We start from the raw sequence: 20,371 nt of genomic DNA, 5'->3' as shown, positions 1-20,371 counted from the left end.
AAATACTCAATTCAGACGAATAGTCAATTTTTTAAAATATCCCAACAAGTAAAAAATAAGTACACTAATGTATTACTCTTGGAAAAATAAGACATTTGGGTGTATTGGTTAGATAATATTTGGATACAACACAAATATTTATATTCTCGGCTTTTTATTCATAGTTTAATATAATTCTGATTTACATGAATAATAAAAATTTTTTATGTCGATTTTATCTGAAAATTATTATTTCAAATCCGTATCCGTGTTGTATATCATCATTTTATACGTAGAGACAAATTTTATGGCATTAGTAATGAATGTTATTTAGTAGATTCGGCAACATCGAACGATTCTTTCTCCTATAGAAAGGGGGGTATTCAAGATTCAAGTTTCACATTACAATAATTGTGTTATGAAATGAGTAAAAGTTTATAAGACTTTATTATATCAAAAAATGGAAAATTCAGATAGTATTATTTCAGGACTCTCTAAATCAATAGGAACAACAGAACCCGCACTTAAATTGTTGTTGGCCATTTTAGCTGGTAAGATACGTAATTATTTTCATAACTTTTAGAAATTATATTGGCAACTTGATTGCGATACTTTGTACTTTACCATGTGAATGGAACATAGTGTTTTTGTTCACATATTTTATTATGTGCTCAAAGTTTTATTTTTACTTTGTTTATTTAGTGTAGATTATTAACCTTATCTCTCATATATTTTAAAAACATATTTTAAGATTAAAATATATCCTTATTGTTAAAATTGATTACATAGATGTTTAAAAGCTAATCAACAAAATTTTCATTTAAGAAAATTTTAGCTCTATAATAATTATGACCTACCAAGCTTCTCATTTTAAAAGAGCAATGCTAAAGTGAAAACTTTGGTTTCTATTTGTAGCTAATTTTTTTCTGCTCCAAACTTTTACAAAGTTGAAAATGTTTTTCTGTTATTATATATCAAATATATCTTTATTAATACTAATTTTTAGGGTATCCATTGGCGTTTATACACAGGAAATACATTTACAATAAAGATCGCAGCTTGCAGCATATATTTTTTATTATCTCCGGATTTACTTTAGGATATTGTAATTTTGGGAAAAGTATATTCCACAATGTATTTGCAACATTTTTCACATATTGCACATTTATTATCCTCAAAGGGACGGCACTTAGTGTTGCTATTGTGTTTGTATTTAACTTGGGATATTTACTTATAGGTAAATAATTATTATCAACTAATGTGATATGAAGTTCCTGAAATTCGAAGAACTACTAGCAATATTAATTTTTTTAGGTTACTTTTATACAAGTACCGGAGACTATGATATAACTTGGACGATGCCACAATGTATCCTCACCCTTAGATTAATAGGTAAACTTATTTGTTGTTGTTGCTTTTTGTATGAGAATAATTGTTACCAATTTTATTTCAGGTGTAGCTTTTGATTTGTATGATGGGCATCAACCTGTTGAAACATTGTCCAATGATAGTAAAAAGTTGGCACTTGTTCAAAAACCCAGCATCCTTGAGATATTCGGTCACGCTTTTTTTCCGTCTTCATTTCTCATTGGCCCCCAGTTTTCAATGAAAAGATACTTGGAATTTGTTGACGGCCAGTACAATAGCAAGGTTAGTATCTAACATGTATAGTATATGTCTAAAGTCAATTAAATACTTGTCAATTTTAATTATGTTCCACCTGATTTCGCGAAGTGATGCAACAATTATATACCCCGTAATTCAAATTGCTCAGGAAAAAACTCTTTAATATCTACAAATTTTGAGATTTTTGCGCTTTTTGGGATTTGTTGTACATAAGCAGTATGAAGTTCAATTCTCAGGATTAAAAAAAAATTTTAAGCAATTTTAGATAATTTTTAGTTAATTCTTTTATAATAGTTCATAGAATAGTGGACAGACAAGGGTTGTTAAGTTGATATGCCCGTCGTGCCCCACTCGCAATTACCAAAGGGCAATCTGTAGCTTTTGGCTCTGGTGTCAAGTTGTCCCATTTGATTTATAGCTAGCTGAAGATTCGTTTGCTCCTCCTATTTTAAGGCTTTTGGAGCCAACTCATTATTCAATGGGCGTAGAATCAGGAGAAGCACTGGGTTGAGGTGGGTCGAAGGATGAGGCCACCTTAGGATCCTAGCCTATCTTGGCACCCTTCTTCCACCTTTTTTTTTTCGCACCACTGATGTTGTGATGTTTGAACCAATCAGAGCTTCGATAATAGATGCTTGGGTGTAGTGGGTTTCGTAGTTGCCTATTAGCTCAGTGCCTTCAAGAGGAATATTTGTTATAGTCCCTGCTCTTGCAAGGCTTTTGGAATTTCGCCAAATTTCCCGACACCTGCTCATATACCATCCATCTTTTGGCACAATTGCTTTGGATTGAGCCCATTAAAATAAGCAGTCCTTGTTTTTGTTATATTTTCAATTTTTCTTCAATTGGGAAGTTCTTGAAGTCAATAATTCCTAGTATTTCCAAATCATAGACAATTTTTTTTCCTTCAGCTCTTTTACAGTCTGCCAATGTTTTTGGATCATCTTTTTTTAATTATGTCTACTGATTTTCTTCTCATCAAGTGTCCAGCTCACAAGAGTATTTGATTATGAATGTTACTATATATTTTTGTCATAGTTCTTGTTTTCTCTGTTTTTCCCTTATGGTGTTATATTTGGTACCAATATCATTTGTCTCTAGTTTATTTTTAGTTATTATGCATTTCTTGTCCTCATTATTTTCGTTCCCGAAGATCTTTGGTTTTGCATATATCCATTTTATTTGAATTTTTCAGTAATTTTTAATTTTTCCAGAAGCTTCATATCCTCTTGGAATCCTCTCCTTAATTCTCTTATTTCTTATTATAACTTTGAAATAATTGACCAATTATATTTTTCCAAAGTTTTGTAATGCTGGTAAGCAAATGGAATATTGTTTTTTCCCTTCAAATCCATATTCTTTTCCACATTTTCAACATCTATGATTTATGATGATTCACTAATTATTTCCAGTGATTATTCTTATCTTTTATTTTTTATTGTTCAAGATTTTGTATATACTCCTTTTATTTATTATTATTTCATTTATTCTTCAGTAAGTTTCTATTAGTTCATCCAGAAGATTCACATTCCCTTAGGTTATGTTTGTGAGTGGATGGATTGTTGTTTCTGCTGGTTTTTTTCTTCATCCATTATATTTTTTTTGTCACTGATTTTCCAATCTATATTATTTTGCAAGTTTTCGAGTTGAACAGTTGCTTTTACTAATTGTTTATAATGATGTCTAAGTATTTATCCTACCAGTGTATGCCTTTTTTAATTAAAACTTTATGACTACGAATGAAATAACCTTTGTGTTTTCATTTGAAAGCTTCATCAAAAAACGCTTTATCAATAATTTTTACCTCAAAGGATGATATTTTTCATATAATAATTATTATTATCATATAATTGTTTTCAGCATGGTCCACCAGATAGTATTCAAGCAGCTGTTAAGCGATTTGGTATTGGTGCATTGTACTTGGGAATCTTCCAATTATTAGGTTCGATTGTATCTGATGATTATTTGTTGTCAGATGAATATGGTCAATCATGTTTTTTCAAAAAAATGTTTCTACTGGGATTATGGGGTAGATATACTTTGTATAAGTATATATCTTGTTGGCTTTTGACGGAAGGAGCCTGTATTCTATTTGGTAAGTGAACTAATTTAATATGCATATGAATACAAACATATCTATTTAAATCCTCAATACACATTCTCAATTTTCAATATTGTAATGTTTTTCTTATTTATTTATAATATTTTTATCAGTGGAGTGAATTTATAAACACTGTCTTTTATACACCTAATTTATTTTAACACTTACATTAGACGTAATTAACTTATATAATAATTAACTTCTCACTACTTATGTAACTTCTTCTCATGTTGTCTTCCTCATTGAAGGTTGGCAACCACGTTTTTGAATGTCCTCGCAATATGGAACAATTCTCCGACTCTCAGATTTGTTCATTCTCTTATGTTAAGGAGCCAGGATTTCTTTTTCTTGTCTATGCCTTTCTTTCCTTCTACTCTGCCCCGCATTATGTTCTGTAGCAGTAGGTATTTGTCGTTGCATAAGATGTGTCCTATGTAAGATGTTTTTCTTATCTTAATAATTGTCAACAGCTTTCTTTTCGACCAATGCGTCTTAGTACTTCGTCGTTGGTGATTCTGTCAGTCCTGGGTATCTTCAAGATGGATGCGTCTATAGAGCCACATCTCAAATGTCTCAAGTTTTATGATTATTTGAATTTTCAAGGTCCAAGTTTTCACTGCTTACAGCAATACTGACCACACATTCCATGAATCCCATTCTGATAAATGCCTTTCAAGCCATTTCAATTATGATCTTGATTTCTTCTTCTAGATCCATTTGAGCATTCATGCCTTAGCAAAGGTACTTATATTTTTGCACCCATTCTATTTGTGTACCGTTCAGTGTGAGAATAGGGTTAATATTAATATTTTGGCTTATACTTATAAACATGAATTTAGTTTTTTCAATATTTATAGTGAGTCCTACATTTTCACATTCTAGGTTGATTTTCTCTTCTCTCTTCTTCACTCTCAGCCTTTATAGCAACATCATTGGCGAATCTTAAGTTGTTGATTAATATTCCTCCAATGTTTACCCCCTCATGTCTCTACTCCAGCACTTTCTGAAATACACTACAATACTTATGTAACTACTTTCGTAATTTATTTAAATTCACTGTTTACTTTTAACTGTTCGTATCGCTCACTAAGACTATTTATTATAAACCAACTCTCGCTATTAAAGAAGCTTCAATTTATATCAGAATGGACATTTCTAGAATTCTAGAAAGTAAACAAAAAAACAAATAAATAAAGAGACCTTCCTAGAAAATAGTTCTAATCAAATATCAAATACCTCGCCTCTGTTTATATCAAACGCGCCTCGAATTCGTCAAATTTTAGAATTCCATTATAACCGGACAGGGCCGGCTTCACGGCCTATGTCGTGAACGAGTTCGTAACAGTATTATATCTAGTATTATAATAGATTATAATAAAAAATGTTAGTTTATCGTTTTCGAGATCATAGGATCCATTCATCGAGGTCCTAGTTGTCGAAAATTAGTACTTTTGGTTTTACCAGCAACAGGGTACAATTTTTGAAAAGTATTTATTTTTTTGTTTATTCTATTAGTTCTTGATATGAAATAATGTCAAAAAGTGAAATAAATAGATGTTTAATCGAAAATTGTAAAAATTTCAAATTTTCAAGTACAAAAGAAAACGATTCTCATTGGCTTTAAGCTAGTTTAATAAAAACATTGAGCAGTTTTCTATTTGATAATCTTGAGGTTATCGTTGCCGGCAACGTAGCGTGTGCTGTTATAATAAAGTTTTTATCTATTAGTTGTGTATAAATAAAACATTTTTCTATATATAAAAATAGAGTGAATAAATCTTTTATAGGTTGAGCTCTATTATCGCATCATTATTAAATTATCATGTTAAAAATTAAAAGCATAATGAACTTAATTACTATGAGATATTAAAATAAGTTAAATTTGAATCTTACTTACATTAAAATGAACTTGGTAACAAATTAATAACATCTCTTGTATATTCCAATTTCTTGGCATCATAAAAAAACCTATCTACCTGACGTTTTCAAGGTTGTTATTTTTCGATTTGTTTTTTAAATCAAGTCGAACTGTTTCGCGTGATTCATAAATCTAGTCCAAATACTCAGCAATTCATTTATTGGTAAAGCTTAAAATACTAATCTGGGCACTTTATAAATGAATTCTGGGATCTTGTTAAATTGACATGCTTTCATTATGAGTAAACCGGGCAGGAGTATTTCTGGGGTCTGTTACATCTAATAACTTTTCCTAAATATTCGATAGTTACTTTTCTTCTATCAGGATTGAGATCTCGGAATCTCTGTGGCCATTCAATAGGTCCCCTTCTATCTGTTTGTGAATATAGCTTTAAGATCGAAAATGGTTTTCTTATTATGATATGATTTATTTCAAATTGAGCTGATGTTATCAGCTCCATCTGTTCTCACTATGGTTGGTCAAAATTCACTTGTTAATACAAAAGCAAGTAAATGAAATCCCAAAAATTTTCATCCATCTGTAAATTAAACTGAACCGAGTTATTTTCGGTAAAACAAAGGTTGATGCTGGATCGGTATGGGGGAAGGTTAATATCTCAATTGATCTGTTTTGACTAACGTTAAATGGGACGTAGAAATAAATGAGCTATACTTCGGTAGAAGATAGATAAAAGTTTTCATGCAAAAGAAACTCTATTAAGGATATCCTAATCTATATTACGCTGCACACTAGTTGCGTCCCGCGGCCAACCGGACCTGTAAAGGTCCAAGCTAGTTGCGTCCTGGTTGATCATTTTCTTTCTTTTCTTCTTCTTTTTCCTAAGGTTGGGTTAGGTCATAAAATTTCAACCATTTACTTCGATTTATCCGCATCCAAGACCATTATCTTAACTAATTAGTTCACAGAAGTATTTAGTACCACACTTCTTGGAAGTCTATGGGACGTAATTCATATACGATCCTTACAGTAAGTCGAGGTTGCATATGAGTTGCGTCCAGTGATCAATATTCAATGCGGATTACTGTACAATATTTTATTTACTTCTCATAAATATTCAGGTAAATCATTAAATTACACTTATTTTTCAATTTAATTTTTATCTAAATTTGTTCCAATTTCATTTATTTCTCAAAAATATATAGGAAAATCATTAAATTATATTGATTTTTTTTATTTCATTTTGGTGATTACAACGCATTAATAATCTTGAAATATCTTGAAAACAAGATTTCTAAATGTTTTAATACAAATCAAATGATTATACAAAATGTTGAACAAAAAAACCAATTAATTCTCCATTATCAACGAGATTATGTTTAATCACATTTTCAATTGTGTCAAGTATGAAAATTTATCTATTATAAGTAGTACTCCAATTAAATAGAATATTTTAAAAATTCTATAAAAACCAGTTTATATATTTTAAAAGGGTGAAAAGAGTGTACTGTTGCGTCTGGTTTGACCATTTTCTTATCTACAGTCTAAGGTTAGGTTAGGTCATAAAATTTCAACCAGTTACTTCTAATTTATTCCCATCCATGGTAGTTATCCTAACACGAGAGGGGGTGTTATAATTAAAAAGTTGCTAATATGTATTTTAGGTGAGCTCTAGGTAAAAAAATGGTTAACCAAAATGCAATATTTACGAGGATATATTGAATAATTATTAACATAACAAAATTTCAATATCAAAATATTTTATTGTCTTTAAAGGTCTCTCTTCCTCAATTTTATTTTTTTTTTAAATATATTTGATTGGAATTTTAGGCTGAATTATGTATTTTCATTTAAGGTATATCCCATAACGGCTTAGACGAAAAAGGACATGTACAATGGAATGGAGTAGAAAATATACGATTATACGTTTTTGAAAACACAACTGAATTTAACGATTATATTAAATCATTCAACGTAAATACAAATAACTGGATCGCACAATATATTTACAAAAGACTGAAATTTTTGGGAAATAGACAAATTAGTCAATTGGTTTCCTTGTTATTCTTAGCATTGTGGCATGGTTTTCATGACGGATATTACGTTTGCTTCTTTTTCGAGTTTATAGTGATTCTAATGGAAAGAGATGTGAGTATGAATTATTTTGATCTATAATATTTTTCACCCAACTCACCTAACCTAATCTAACTACCAGTCTTAATTATACTAGAAGTTAATAGGATTGTCAGCACAATGAATCCAATAAAAATAAACTTCTTAAATTTTTTGTTGTATAAGTAGATCAGTCATCATCTGACATGTGTTATGTATCATCTGTCAAGTGTTATGCATCAACTGTCTTGTCATATGCTATGTATTATGTGTCCATAAAGTATCTATTGTATTAATTAAATACTTAAGGATCTGTACAAATGTAAATTTTTAATAGTCATCCTTATTTATTAATTAAAGTTTGACTTCTTGTGCAGATTGGTGTTCAAAATAAAATGGTTGCACATAAAATTTTGTAGTCAGGGCTTGCCAAACATGCATTAAAAGTGAAAAGGATGTGCATTTTTATGACAAACAAGTTTCATAACTAAAACTTTGTATCTTCGTCAAATAAAACTTAATTGTTACTTTGTGGCAATGTTGTAATGTACATAATACATTCCATATCATAGTTTTGAAGAATTTAACTGAAATCTTTGGACTTTCATCATCATTTCTCCATTATTGGAGTGGATTAATCCCCTTGTTCTTTTTGTTGGTCCTGGCTTTGTTTCCATGGATTCTTGTATCTTATTCACTTTAGTTAGTCCAGGGATTTCTTAATCCACATCTGCCTCTTGGCCATAGAGGTATCCATTATATTATCCTCCTCACCAGTTATTCTTCTATTTCTTTTTATTACTTTTCTTCAATCTTGACAGTTGTATTCATAGCGTACGCAATCACTGGTCTTATTAATGTTTTATATATTTTTATTTTGTTCATTTTACTAATATTCTTGATTTTAAGTAACAGTACAGTTTGAAATAAGAATTTCTGTGTCTTTAGGTGGTCCATTCTTCTTTCGTTTTGTCTTGCTATCTTCATGTATTTGGTTTTTTCTTGGTTTATTTATGGATCGAATTTTTTTGCTTCTATCCCAAGTTGTTGTATTAACCAATATTGTTACAACGTCTGCATATGCTACTATTTGTATTTGGTTTGTTTTTATTATTTAATTCTGTTGTTCTCATTACTTATGTAATTATGTTAAGGGGACCCAGAATATTTAAAATTTTTGGTGCTAAATCAGAATTATGCATTTTAAGCCTGTCTAAAAGTACTTTCTGTCAGTGTTATACCATTATATATCCATATCTCTAAATGATTTTTCAGAGCTTAGCAGTAGTTATTATTTATAGATTTCACTTTACTCATTTAATTAGTTTTCTAATTACTGTATTGGAAGTTTGTTAGTTTTTTTTTATATCCTTGACTACTCAGTAAACAACTCGTTACGTTAGGCCTTGACGATACCTCACTTATATTAACATAATATGAACATATTGCTTTTTGTATTTTTGATTTGTTATTATACGAGGGTATATTGAAAAATTCTCAGCCTACTATAGAACATATACACTGACACTTCTAATAAGTTATTGTTCGTTGCTATGGTAACACAATATTTTGTTTATGCATGGAACTCGTCTAGGCTAGCTAGATATCAGTACATCCTCGTAGTTAGTATTTATGACACTTGAAACACAGTGTTGCATATTTCCAATTATCCAATTTATTTTCATATTACATATTACAATATCTATGTGGAAATAGTAACGATGGGTGGATAGTGTACAAATAAGACAGCAAGTAATCAGATGTCAGAAATTATAATATCTTGAAAAAATCTAACAGATGTTAATATTATATTTACGGTTTGAAAGTAAAACTACGGCAAAAAGCTAAGAAATTCATGAAAGCATCTTCGTTATTTTTAAAACTGTAGAGGAGAGTGAAACAGGTTCCTCAGTGAAATCATCTAATTTAGTTAAAAGCCAACAGAAGAATATCTTCCGTCATCTCGTGAATGATGACTCAATTTTCAATCTAAGATGACAGGGGTCCCTTTTGTTACACCGTCTCGCTATTCACCCAAAACAAAAAGAGAATCCCTCTGCGAAAATTAGACTCAATCTCAACTATAATTGTAGACAGATTTTTGATAAAAATCCGTAAAATGAGCTTGTTCTATTTTTTTGAAATTTGTTCGGAAATGGGGTTTTGCTTAATAATAAAAGAATGTAGAAAATTAGCATACAATTAAATAAAGATTTCTGAGAGCTGGGTCAAAAATAAAGCAGCAGGTTTTGAATGGTTCAGCATGAAACATCAACCACGACTTTTCAGAATCCAAAAAAAATAATTGCTGGAAAAGGAATTAAGCAGGTGAACAAATGTACAAACGGAGAGAGGGGAAAAAATGCTACTAAAAACTGTATTATTAACGCTCTGGGTTACCACCCTGCCTTCAGCCATGATTTCATATAATTAGTGGAGCTCCTCACAGTACTCTAGGGCTTTTGATCACTTTATCGAGTTTATTTTGTCCAGTACAGAAAATCCTACGCTCTTGATTATGGACAGCCATGAAAGCCATATTTCCCTAGCTACCGTGGACAAAACTCGCGAAAATGATATCAATATTTTCACAATACCGCCCCATTGTAGTCACAGACCACAACCTTTGGATGCAAGCGTTTTCTCTTATTTAAAAGCTCATTATAATGCTGTGATAAATAGTTGATTTCTGCATCATCCGGGAATGCCCATGGTGTGCAATATTTGTAAAGTACCAAAAAATCTGCGTGTGTACGCTAGATGATGCAGCGTCACCTAAGACCAAGTTCTACAGGGTACTCAAAATGCAAATTGGTCGAGGCTTAAAATCTCCTGTTGACACCATTATGAACCCCTCGTATATTTGAACCATTATCATAGCCGAAGGGCCTTGTGTTCTGGTAGATGCTTGGCGCCGTCACTGGTTCTAGGATCGAAAAAGTGCAAAAATAAATATGAACGTTTCATTTGTTTCATAAAGACAATAGACCATGTCACAATATGATGAAACCTGCGGCCAAATTGAACAGAGCTTCCTATTGCCTGATTTTCCAGCTTATTCTTTTGATCTAGCCTAGTCAGTGAATAATGGTTCTTTGAAGACCTCAAAAGCATGCTCCCGATAAATTTCAAAAAAAGATTGGGAAGCGCTGGTGTATATGTATTAGTATCATAGATTACTGTTGAGAATTTATCAAATTGACAGCTGATTCGACCGAAATTTTATATAGAGTCAAAGTTGGTAACCATGCTCATGTTAATTTTTAATTTAGTTAAGTTGGCAGGCGATAAGCACTTTTTGATATGTTCACGCGACAGCGAAAAAACAAAATGAAATGGCAACAGGCAAACGTGTTCCAATTTTTTATCTCAAGAATTGTTAAGTATTGAGCAACAATCCGACAATTGTTTAGCAAGAGTTTTGTTAATCAAAACAAGTATTGTCAAACGATTCAAAAGGTACTTTTTGAAACTCTGTTCAATAAACTGAACATTTTATCAACTTTGGACTTCATCATTTCTCAACAAAGAACCCAAACCCACTGAAAATAACAACAGTTACTGATGAAGTCTTATTTTCAGAATGTGTTTGTTTTCACTGATAAGATTCACGTCTTATTGTTTGATGTGTTATCTATTTATTATCGACAGAGTAATGAATGAAACGACTCTAAAATAGACTCTTGTGAAATACAGAGATTTATGAACAATTGAATATCATTACTATCAAAACCGTTTGGCGTTTCAATTGCTCTATATTATTTCTTTTTTTTCAGATTAAATCCATCGTGAATTCCGATGAATCTCTGAAGAAGTTCTTCGCATTGCCGCAAATACAAATACCACTTTATATTATCCTGAGGATATACACCTTCGTATTCATGGGATTCTGCTTGTTACCTTTTGCATTTTTAAACTTTAAGAGATATTTCAAAACTTATTCAAATACCAACTATGTAGGTATTATTGTTTTCGTAATGTGGCCCTTAATATATAGTCCTCTTATAAAGTTTGCTCTTAACAAATATCGAAAAAAACAAAAATGAACAGTATTTATCTTGAACTTGAATCGTTTTTGTAGAAATTATAGTATTCCTTTAAAAATAGAAAATGTTACCGTGAAGTAGTGCTCTCCAAAAAGCAAACATTTAAAACTCTAATATAATTTCGTTTACAACAAATCAAATTTATAATGAGTATTTTTATAAATATGAAATGTGCCACAGAAATGTAACTTTCTTTTAAACGTACTTAAAATGTGCAATATCTTTTTACTCGATGCCTAGAAGAAGAATTCTTCATGAACGTTTTCGAGTATAAAGTGAATATGTGGAAATATATTTTCATTCATTCATTCATATGTCGTCTAATATTGATAATTTTTGCTTATTTGTCTTTCTTGTTCCCGTTAAGTACTGACCAGTAGTATTTATATTAAAAGTTGATTCTATTTTATCAATGTCAGGACAGAGCTTGATATTTGTTTGTTGGTATTACCAGATTGTTCATCATCTATTGCTCTTGTTAGAGGTTATTTGAAATGAGTAAAGAAAGTTATTTATGATGATATTTTTGGTGATTTTTCGATATATTGAACTGTTGGTTTGTGGTGTTTATTCGATCTTGTAATTCACATAAAAATTTCCCTTTTTTTTTACTTTATTATTCACAAAAACTTTATTGGCCATTTTTTAGTAGCTTTTGAAAATTGTATATGTTTGCCTAATCTCGTTCCTTATATACCTATTAGATCATTCTCCTAGTTCGGGGATTCACTTCTGCGTTTTTATATCTCAGATCTAATGTGTTTCATCTATAATTGATAGGCTCCTTAGTAATTCTATCTCTTTCGACGTTCGTTTGTGTATCCTCGTTCTGCATTTCGTCCAAATGTCAATGCTCTATGGTTTCCTGAGGTGTCGTCTGAATATTGCTTGTTAATATATCAGGATTATTTTGTTTATTCAGAAAACACTCATTTTATACGTATTTCTTCACATTCGTTTTGATCGATCTACTTTTGTTTCTACATCTGCTTGAGGCTGGAAATTTCTTGTGAATTTTTTTTAGTGTTTTGTAAAATTTTCTGTTTACCTTCTTTATCGTCTTCCTGTTCTTTCAAAATCTTTTTGCTTCTGTATTATTCAAAATCTATTTGTTGTTCTATTTGTGTTATTTTCTTTAAATATTTTTTGCTTTTCTATTAGTGTTATATTTTGTCAATATCTTTTGGTTTTTCTGTTCGAGTTGTCTTCTTTCAAAATCTGTTTGCTTTTATAATCATGTTCACAATATTTTTTATGTTCTATTCATGTTGTCTTCTGCATCAATTTTTTTCTTGCTTTCCTTTTCGTTTTATCTTCTTTCAAAGTCTTCTTGTTGTTCTATTCGTGTTATCTTTTTTAACAATTTTTTTGCTCTTCTATTCGTGTTATGTTCTGTCAAAATATTTTTGTTTTTTTATTCGTGTTATCTTTATTCAAAATCATTTTGTTTTCATGTTAGTATTAACTTTTTTAAAAATCTTTTTTCTATTCATGTTAACTTTTTCTGCTATCTTTATTTTGCTTTTCTATTCATGTTATCTTCTTTCACAATATTATTGATTTTCTGTTTAGGTCTTCTTCGCAGCTAGGAAATACAATTTCTCTAGAATTGTTCTTCTGTTACATAGTTTCTCTTCACTCTTTATAAAATCTGGTTTTATTCGTATTTATTTTCAAAGGTTTCTGTTGGACTATCGATAATTGGTTCTTCCATTATATTATTGCACATTGCGATTACCATTTTCAGTATATCATTCGTCCAGTCAATAAATAAGACTGATTATGTTCATCCGTCCAATTTTATTTTGAAATATTGTATTTCTTATTAATATGTGTTTTTAGCAATAATGATGGAGAGCACTTCTTGAGAAATGATTTTATGGTACATAAATAAATATATTAAAAAATACAGTTCACAATGTGCTTGTGTCATTATAATCTGTTCTGTACACAGTAAAAGCAAAAAAAATTAATTGATATATACAGTGTGTAGCATTGAAGATAAATATATCTCTATGTTTTCTTTATTTAATGAATTTGAGATTTTTACACAAAACCTCGGTTAATAGGCTTTAATCTTCTGACGAACGCAACATTTAATTTTATCCAAGTTGTGATTTGATGAGGTTGATCATTATGATAGATTTTCAACCATCTGTTATGTTTTTGTATTTATGACAAACAATTTAACAAAGAATTTGCATGTGTAATTAGTATTTGTCTTAATTCTTGGTAATATTCGATCTTCCTAACAGAAAATTAATAGAAATTTACTAATAGAGTGAAAAAAATTTAATTTTTTGTTGGAACGAGTGCAATATAATTATTATTCTGAGGTTGTGTAGTAGTCTTTCTACAAGTTGAATTATATCAGTAAAACATTTTCCGAAAATTATTTTTCTCTAATCTCACCATAAAATTAATTTCAGAAATATTATTTGGCTGAAATAGTGAAAATATGTTTAAGTATTGAATTCAGTAGTTTCAAGTTGCATTCGTTTGACTTAATACACAATTTCCATGATCTTGTTAGTCAATTACAATTCATGTAATTGGTTTTGTTAAGCGAAAACAATAAAGTCCCTTTTACCAAATTTACTTAATTTTTATAAGACGAATAGTTATGACAATCACTTGTTGCATTACGAAAACAGTTGATTTTAATTTGTTGAGAAGATGTATCATCATGAAATCCCTTGTATTATAGAATCATAATAATATGGGGTGTACATATTTAAAAACTAAATAAGTATAAGCTTGCAGGAAGATAATTTTATACGATTTTAACAGTATGAATAAGAAAAGTGATAAAATGTATTGCTGTGTTTTCCATGTACCTTAGAAACTTTATCTGGTCAAATTAGACCGTGGAGTAGCGGAGGTATAAAAATTCGGACCGAATAAATAAATTGGTAGGCTTGTTCAAAACTATCATAAATATAATCTTAGAAATCTTCATTGATTCGATACCTGGAAAAAAATGTACTCGTGGTCACAGCTCACAAAATCTGACAGGTCACCTAAAAATGCTAGAACTGATAAAGCTAGAAAGCTGCGACAAACTAACTGACCAACTGAGGATCAAATTTCAAGCACTCGATGCCACTAAGAAACTCATTCACCAATTTCCAGGTAAAGTTGCTAGCAATAAACAAATGTGCTCAGAAGTGTTTGGCTAGAAACTTCTCTAAAAAACACATTCACACTCTCTTAAATAACCAAGCGGCCTTGAAGGTCCTGAAAGCTATTGAGTGCACGTCCAAACTAGTGTGAGAGTGCAAACAAACTCTGAAAGCACTAGCTAACAAACAAATTCTGGCTACCAGGCCACCAGGGTATACCAGGCAATGAAGAAGAACCTTGCTAAGAAGGATCAGAGCTCTACTGTGGTCTCATGAGATGCCACATCAATAATGAAGTGAACGGATAGCTAAATAATTAGATGGAGTCTCACTCTAGGCCTAAGACAATCCAAAAGATTCATAAGAGTAATACTAACACCTTGAGAAGAGGGACACAAAATAGCCCCCTTTTGGTGAGATCTAAGCATTTTGGAAGCAGAAGAATGAGATGTAGAGTCTTGTACAAAATATCTTCTAGGTAAAGTTTAGAATTAAAAAAATATTTGTACAGTGGAATTCTATTTTTTTTCTGGTTGATATTCGTTTAATGTGATTTTACTTATACAGTGAAGGAAAAATTCATTTTGTTGTTGGACAGCGTTATACAATTTATTTTAATAATTTGGTAGCTCGTATTTTTAATAAGCACAAATTATGAAAACACATAATTATTTTAAATTTTTTTTATACATCGAACTGCTTAAAATAACAGGCACAAAGTGTAAAGTACCATTTTATATTCTATTTAATAAAACTACTTTTTTTAAACACCATATTTTTTTTATTGTTATATATCCCAAAAATAAGATTAGGGCCTCTGATATTTCCCGATGAAGTTTTCCTTTTTTTAGTTGTCACCTGTTTAAGGAAACTTTTATTCATTTCCAAAACTTTATTATGAAATAATATTTCAATTAAGAAAGAATTTAACGGTTTTAAGTATACATGAAAATAATCGTTTATCAAAAGAACATGTGTCCTAGTTTGAGTTTAAAAATCGAAAAAAAATATGTTGGGTTAAGTAAAAACGAATAAAAATTTTATTTGAACTAAATGAGTTCTTTTGAATAGTTTCGAGGGACCGTAAGATTTCACTGGAATGGTTTGTGTCGTATTCTATTGCTACTTTGTTAAATTATCGCAGGAACTCAAAAAAATTTTGTCTATTTTCCTATTTTTACTTATCAGTTCTGCTTGTCTTTACCCTGGTGAGTTTTCCAGCTACTCCTGTTTTTTAATTACCTCTACATTTGTTGTTTTTGTACCGCCGTAAAAAGTTGTTGGTCTAAGAATGTAAACTTAGAGATAGAGTCTACAGAATCGAGTGCTTTCAGCATGGTTTGGCTGCCTGTGGAGTTTGTAATTGAAAGATACGTTTTGATTACTTCCTTCTTCTTCTTAGCGTGCCGTATCAAGTCCCATTGACGTTGGCGATCAGCATGGCAGAACACTCTATCATGAGCTAATCTAAATAACTGTCCAGCTTCCATTATCCTAGTCCATTCTCTAATATTCTTCAATCAAGAGGCTTTTTTCCTTCCATTTCCTCTACGACCTTCAACCTTACCCGTGTCATGTCGATATCTTCATCAGATTCACTTCCGACGTAATATTTTCCTATCATTATTTTTTGTATTGTCTATAATTACTTGGATACAGTATTCATTGTTTTTGATCGTTAAGAGTAAGCTTGTGATCACCTTGAAATTTCTGCAAATACCCATATCATATTTATGTTTATGTATAATTGGAAATTCCAAGTTACTTTCAAGTACCATCTTAATATAATTGTTTGATTGATATGGGACAAATAAAAATTATAATCAGTTAGGATCAATACATGTTATCAACAAAAATAGATGAATTCAAACAAAATTGTTTTTTCTGTATATTTTATGATACTTCATCGTATACAAGTGTCTAAAGACACACACAATTAATTAAAACGAAAAAAATTGACTTATTTAATAAAAAAACCTCGGAAAATTTAACACGAATTAGAAATTAACACGAGCTCCAGATTTTGCTAGACTCGTTTTGCCCTTGCTTTATGCTAAACTTTTTAACACTTTTTCGATGGAGCCCCTGCTGCTACATTTTTACCTTATTCTAGAAATTTGCAAAAAATTGAAAAGGTTGGGTAAGAAACTTACGTAGCCTTCAGGAATTCATCTGGGTTACTTTGGGAATCACTTGTGATAGATGATATTGTGAGATCCGAGAGTCTAGTTTTCGATCTCGTTAAACAAGAGATAAATTTGAAAGCGTCACCATAAATGTGCAACTTTTTCTCTTTATCGCTATATTTTAAACAATTTTTATCTGTTAACCCTCCGTTCTGTATTTTATTGAAACCCTTCTCTAAATTTTTTATCAATATGTAACCTAATTAATGGCAAATTTCACACATAATCCAAGAAATTAATAATTTAATGATAATTGATTGACCTATTGTATTAAGACTCAGTATTTTATGAAAATCATAATTATAAAAAAGCGTGATGGCCTAGGGGTTAGGTCGTCTGATGTCCCCCTCGAGGTCAGTCGATAATGTGCGAAATGTATTTTTCAATTTACTTATTCTTCCAATAATTTCAAACCATCTAACTTATCAAAGCCATAAGAAGAAACGTAAAATTTTGTGAATTTTACTACTTGGAATTAAACTTGTTGTCTACTAATCTCAATGTAATTAGATCAATTCCCGATGGGAAAATAAGAATTGCAAATTTACTTCAGTTTTTTTAAACAGAGTCGAGAAAAATTTGAGAAAGATAGTTGAATGATTGTTATCAACTTAAGGTAAAAAATTTCTCAATTTCATACAATCTATCAATACTCTAACACCTGAAACCAATGGAACTATCAGACATTATTTTTTCTTTCTTAAAGCTGGTAAGTTAAGAAACATGAATTTTTTTTGGATAGCATCCTTAATATCGATTTATCTCAAAATTTTTTCGAGAAACCACAAATTAAGTATATAATAAGTAATTGGATATGTTAAACAAAACTATAAAATATATAAGGTAGCAGCAGAAATCTTCGATACAAAACACAAACACATCTTAAGCTGATATTAGAGTAACATGTACATAAATGTTTTCTATCAAATATATTTGTTTCAAATTATTAATTACGGAAAGTTCACATTATTATCTAAAATTCAGAATTTGATTTGTAAAAAATATACATCTATTCAAAAATTGAGGTTGTTTCTGAATCTCGCCTCGCCTCAATTCCAAATATTTCGCAAGTGTTGTTGATTCTGGGCGATTTCGAAAAAAATAAAAAATATAATATGTAACGATGGCTAAAGTCCCTTTTTGTGGGATGAAGTGAATCTAGTATCCCACAGTGTAATTTCGAGGATGCTTGATAGGTTCTAAGAATCTGAAACTGTGGCCATTGAAGGTTGTTATCTGTGACTTACGGTTCCTAATATCTGCAAAAACATAGGAAGAAGAGCTTTTAAAGCTAGATGCACATCTGTATGGATCTCAGCAATAAGGAAAAGAATCCGCGATGTTAATTTAAAATTCAGCGATTTTTGAAAAGAATACTATTGACATCTGTGGATAGGTCACTAACAATTATGGTCTTAAAAAGAATTTGTTTCAATTACTGTGTTGATTGTGTCGAATAAATACTTGACAAAAGAAGAAGTGATCTTCAGTAAATTCACTTGTGTAGCTTTTTACCCTATTTACAATCTTTTTTTATAATATTTGGAATGGCGTACCTTTCGATTTCAATGCTTTCTTTTCTGGATCTCTATATTTTAGTATATTTATTAGTCCTAAAGAGTTACACAGTTTTGAAGGTCGCTCGGAATCTACCCACCGTGTTACGCATTGCGCTGGACTGAATACAAAGAACTTCTCCAGTTAAATACGGACTTACTTAAGACGGGATTTTAACATCATGAAAAGAGTACTAAGAGCACGATCGTTTACCCCAGATGAATGATAATACAACAAGATCGTGAATTGGAATGTTGATAGATTATTCAACTGGTAGACTTTACTGAATTGTTTGTGAATGTATTACAAGGCTATTGGGAAGTATTACAATTTTTGGGATACCTGAATGATAGAAAATGTTGTATTTGTTTATATAACAATTATTAAAATGATGTAACTACCATTTTTTTAGGTCCCCATTTATTTAGACCTCTGTAGGGCTTATGCACTAGCCGCCTTTGCTTTGTGCTAAACTTTTGGGTAACATTATGACAAAAAACTGTCAAAATTAAAAATATTCAAGAAGTTTAAAATTGAATTTTCTTCCTTTCTCAATTTCCGGTGAATAATGGCGATTTTTATGAAAATAAATGAGAAATATTTTACGAAAACGAAAGGTATAAAACGTCTGTAGTAACATTGAGACCAGCAAAGACGATATAAAAGAGAAGCAAGAAAGCGAACCAGAAATTAGGGTATAACTAATTTGAAGTGAAGTATTGTTACGAAATAAAAACTCGTATAGGACTTGAAGCCATTCGTTTCTAATAGAACATTTCAAATTCAGGCAAAATCGAGTTTTTTGTCAATAAGAAAATTTTCGATTAAGATTTTTATAAATATAAACGTTCGCGGAGCAACATCCAAAGACTTTAACAGAAACCAATTTCCAAGTCAATTGCTCAAAAAACTTAGTACGGGATTTCATGTTTGCACAGCTAGATAAGGTTTGCTGCGAAATGGTAGGCAAGATAGCAGGAAGATAAATATTCGATAATAGGAAAGGAATCGCATACAAAAGGAGTCAATTAGAAACAGTTTTAGAAATAACAGATGTCAACTTTAATCTCATAAATCGGTTCCATATAATATTGAAAGGAATGTCCAAGAGCACGTTGGATACACGTGGATACAAACTAAAGTCGGACAAATTCAAGACTTTTTTCATTAAAAAAGCAGTTGTTTTAGTCTATGGTACAATTTCCAACTACTCTCGATGTTTGGAAGCACAGGCAATAATTCTCAAGAAAGTTTTCCCGAAAATTAAGAATGGAAGACACATATCAAAGACTTACGAGAATGACGGGTTTCGATCCGTTCATAAACTGTCTAAGTAAACCATTTCCAAAAAAATCTTTTCAGTTGGTGACATTCATACTGAACCATACCTAACCACTGCCTTCAGTTTCTAAGGACGATAACTTGGTTATCCAAAGGAGCTATAGACAGTGTAATTGTGACTGTTGGTGTAGTGGTGGTGCGAACAGTGTGTTCAGTAAAAAAATCTGTGTTCATATGCAAAAATTAGTTAAATATATTAGATGAACCAGATATTAACAATTAAAAAATTCCTGATCGGTGAGGTTTTGTAAATATTTAATTTGGTACCTACTACTTTATTGCTACCTTTCATCGCATACATAACAAACTTCAAGTTTTGTTCGACTGTGCCAGAGTATGAGTAGGAAGTTAGTATTGGTAGGTATCTCAGTCCTAGAAACGAGAGCTTGAATCGCAAACATTAAGAATATAACTGAGTATATTGA

At 30.7% G+C, this 20,371-nt stretch overlaps 1 protein-coding gene across 1 annotated transcript; it reads left to right on the top strand.

Annotated features, from left to right (window-relative positions):
• Nucleotides 1–241: 241 nt before the first annotated feature.
• On the top strand, nucleotides 242–15,637 carry LOC130442584 (lysophospholipid acyltransferase 5). The gene is made up of 7 exons (XM_056776841.1): nucleotides 242–530; nucleotides 986–1,216; nucleotides 1,294–1,371; nucleotides 1,433–1,629; nucleotides 3,466–3,700; nucleotides 7,438–7,730; nucleotides 11,471–15,637. The coding sequence occupies exons 1-7, from the start codon at nucleotides 440–442 to the stop codon at nucleotides 11,738–11,740; spliced, it is 1,395 nt and encodes a 464-aa protein (XP_056632819.1). The 5' UTR covers nucleotides 242–439; the 3' UTR covers nucleotides 11,741–15,637.
• Nucleotides 15,638–20,371: the final 4,734 nt, after the last annotated feature.

This window comes from Diorhabda sublineata, chromosome 1, assembly GCF_026230105.1.
Source record: "Diorhabda sublineata isolate icDioSubl1.1 chromosome 1, icDioSubl1.1, whole genome shotgun sequence".
NCBI lineage: Eukaryota > Metazoa > Arthropoda > Insecta > Coleoptera > Chrysomelidae > Diorhabda > Diorhabda sublineata.
The sequence above is the reverse complement of the archived record's forward strand: the minus strand, read 5'-3'. Positions and strand labels throughout refer to the sequence as shown.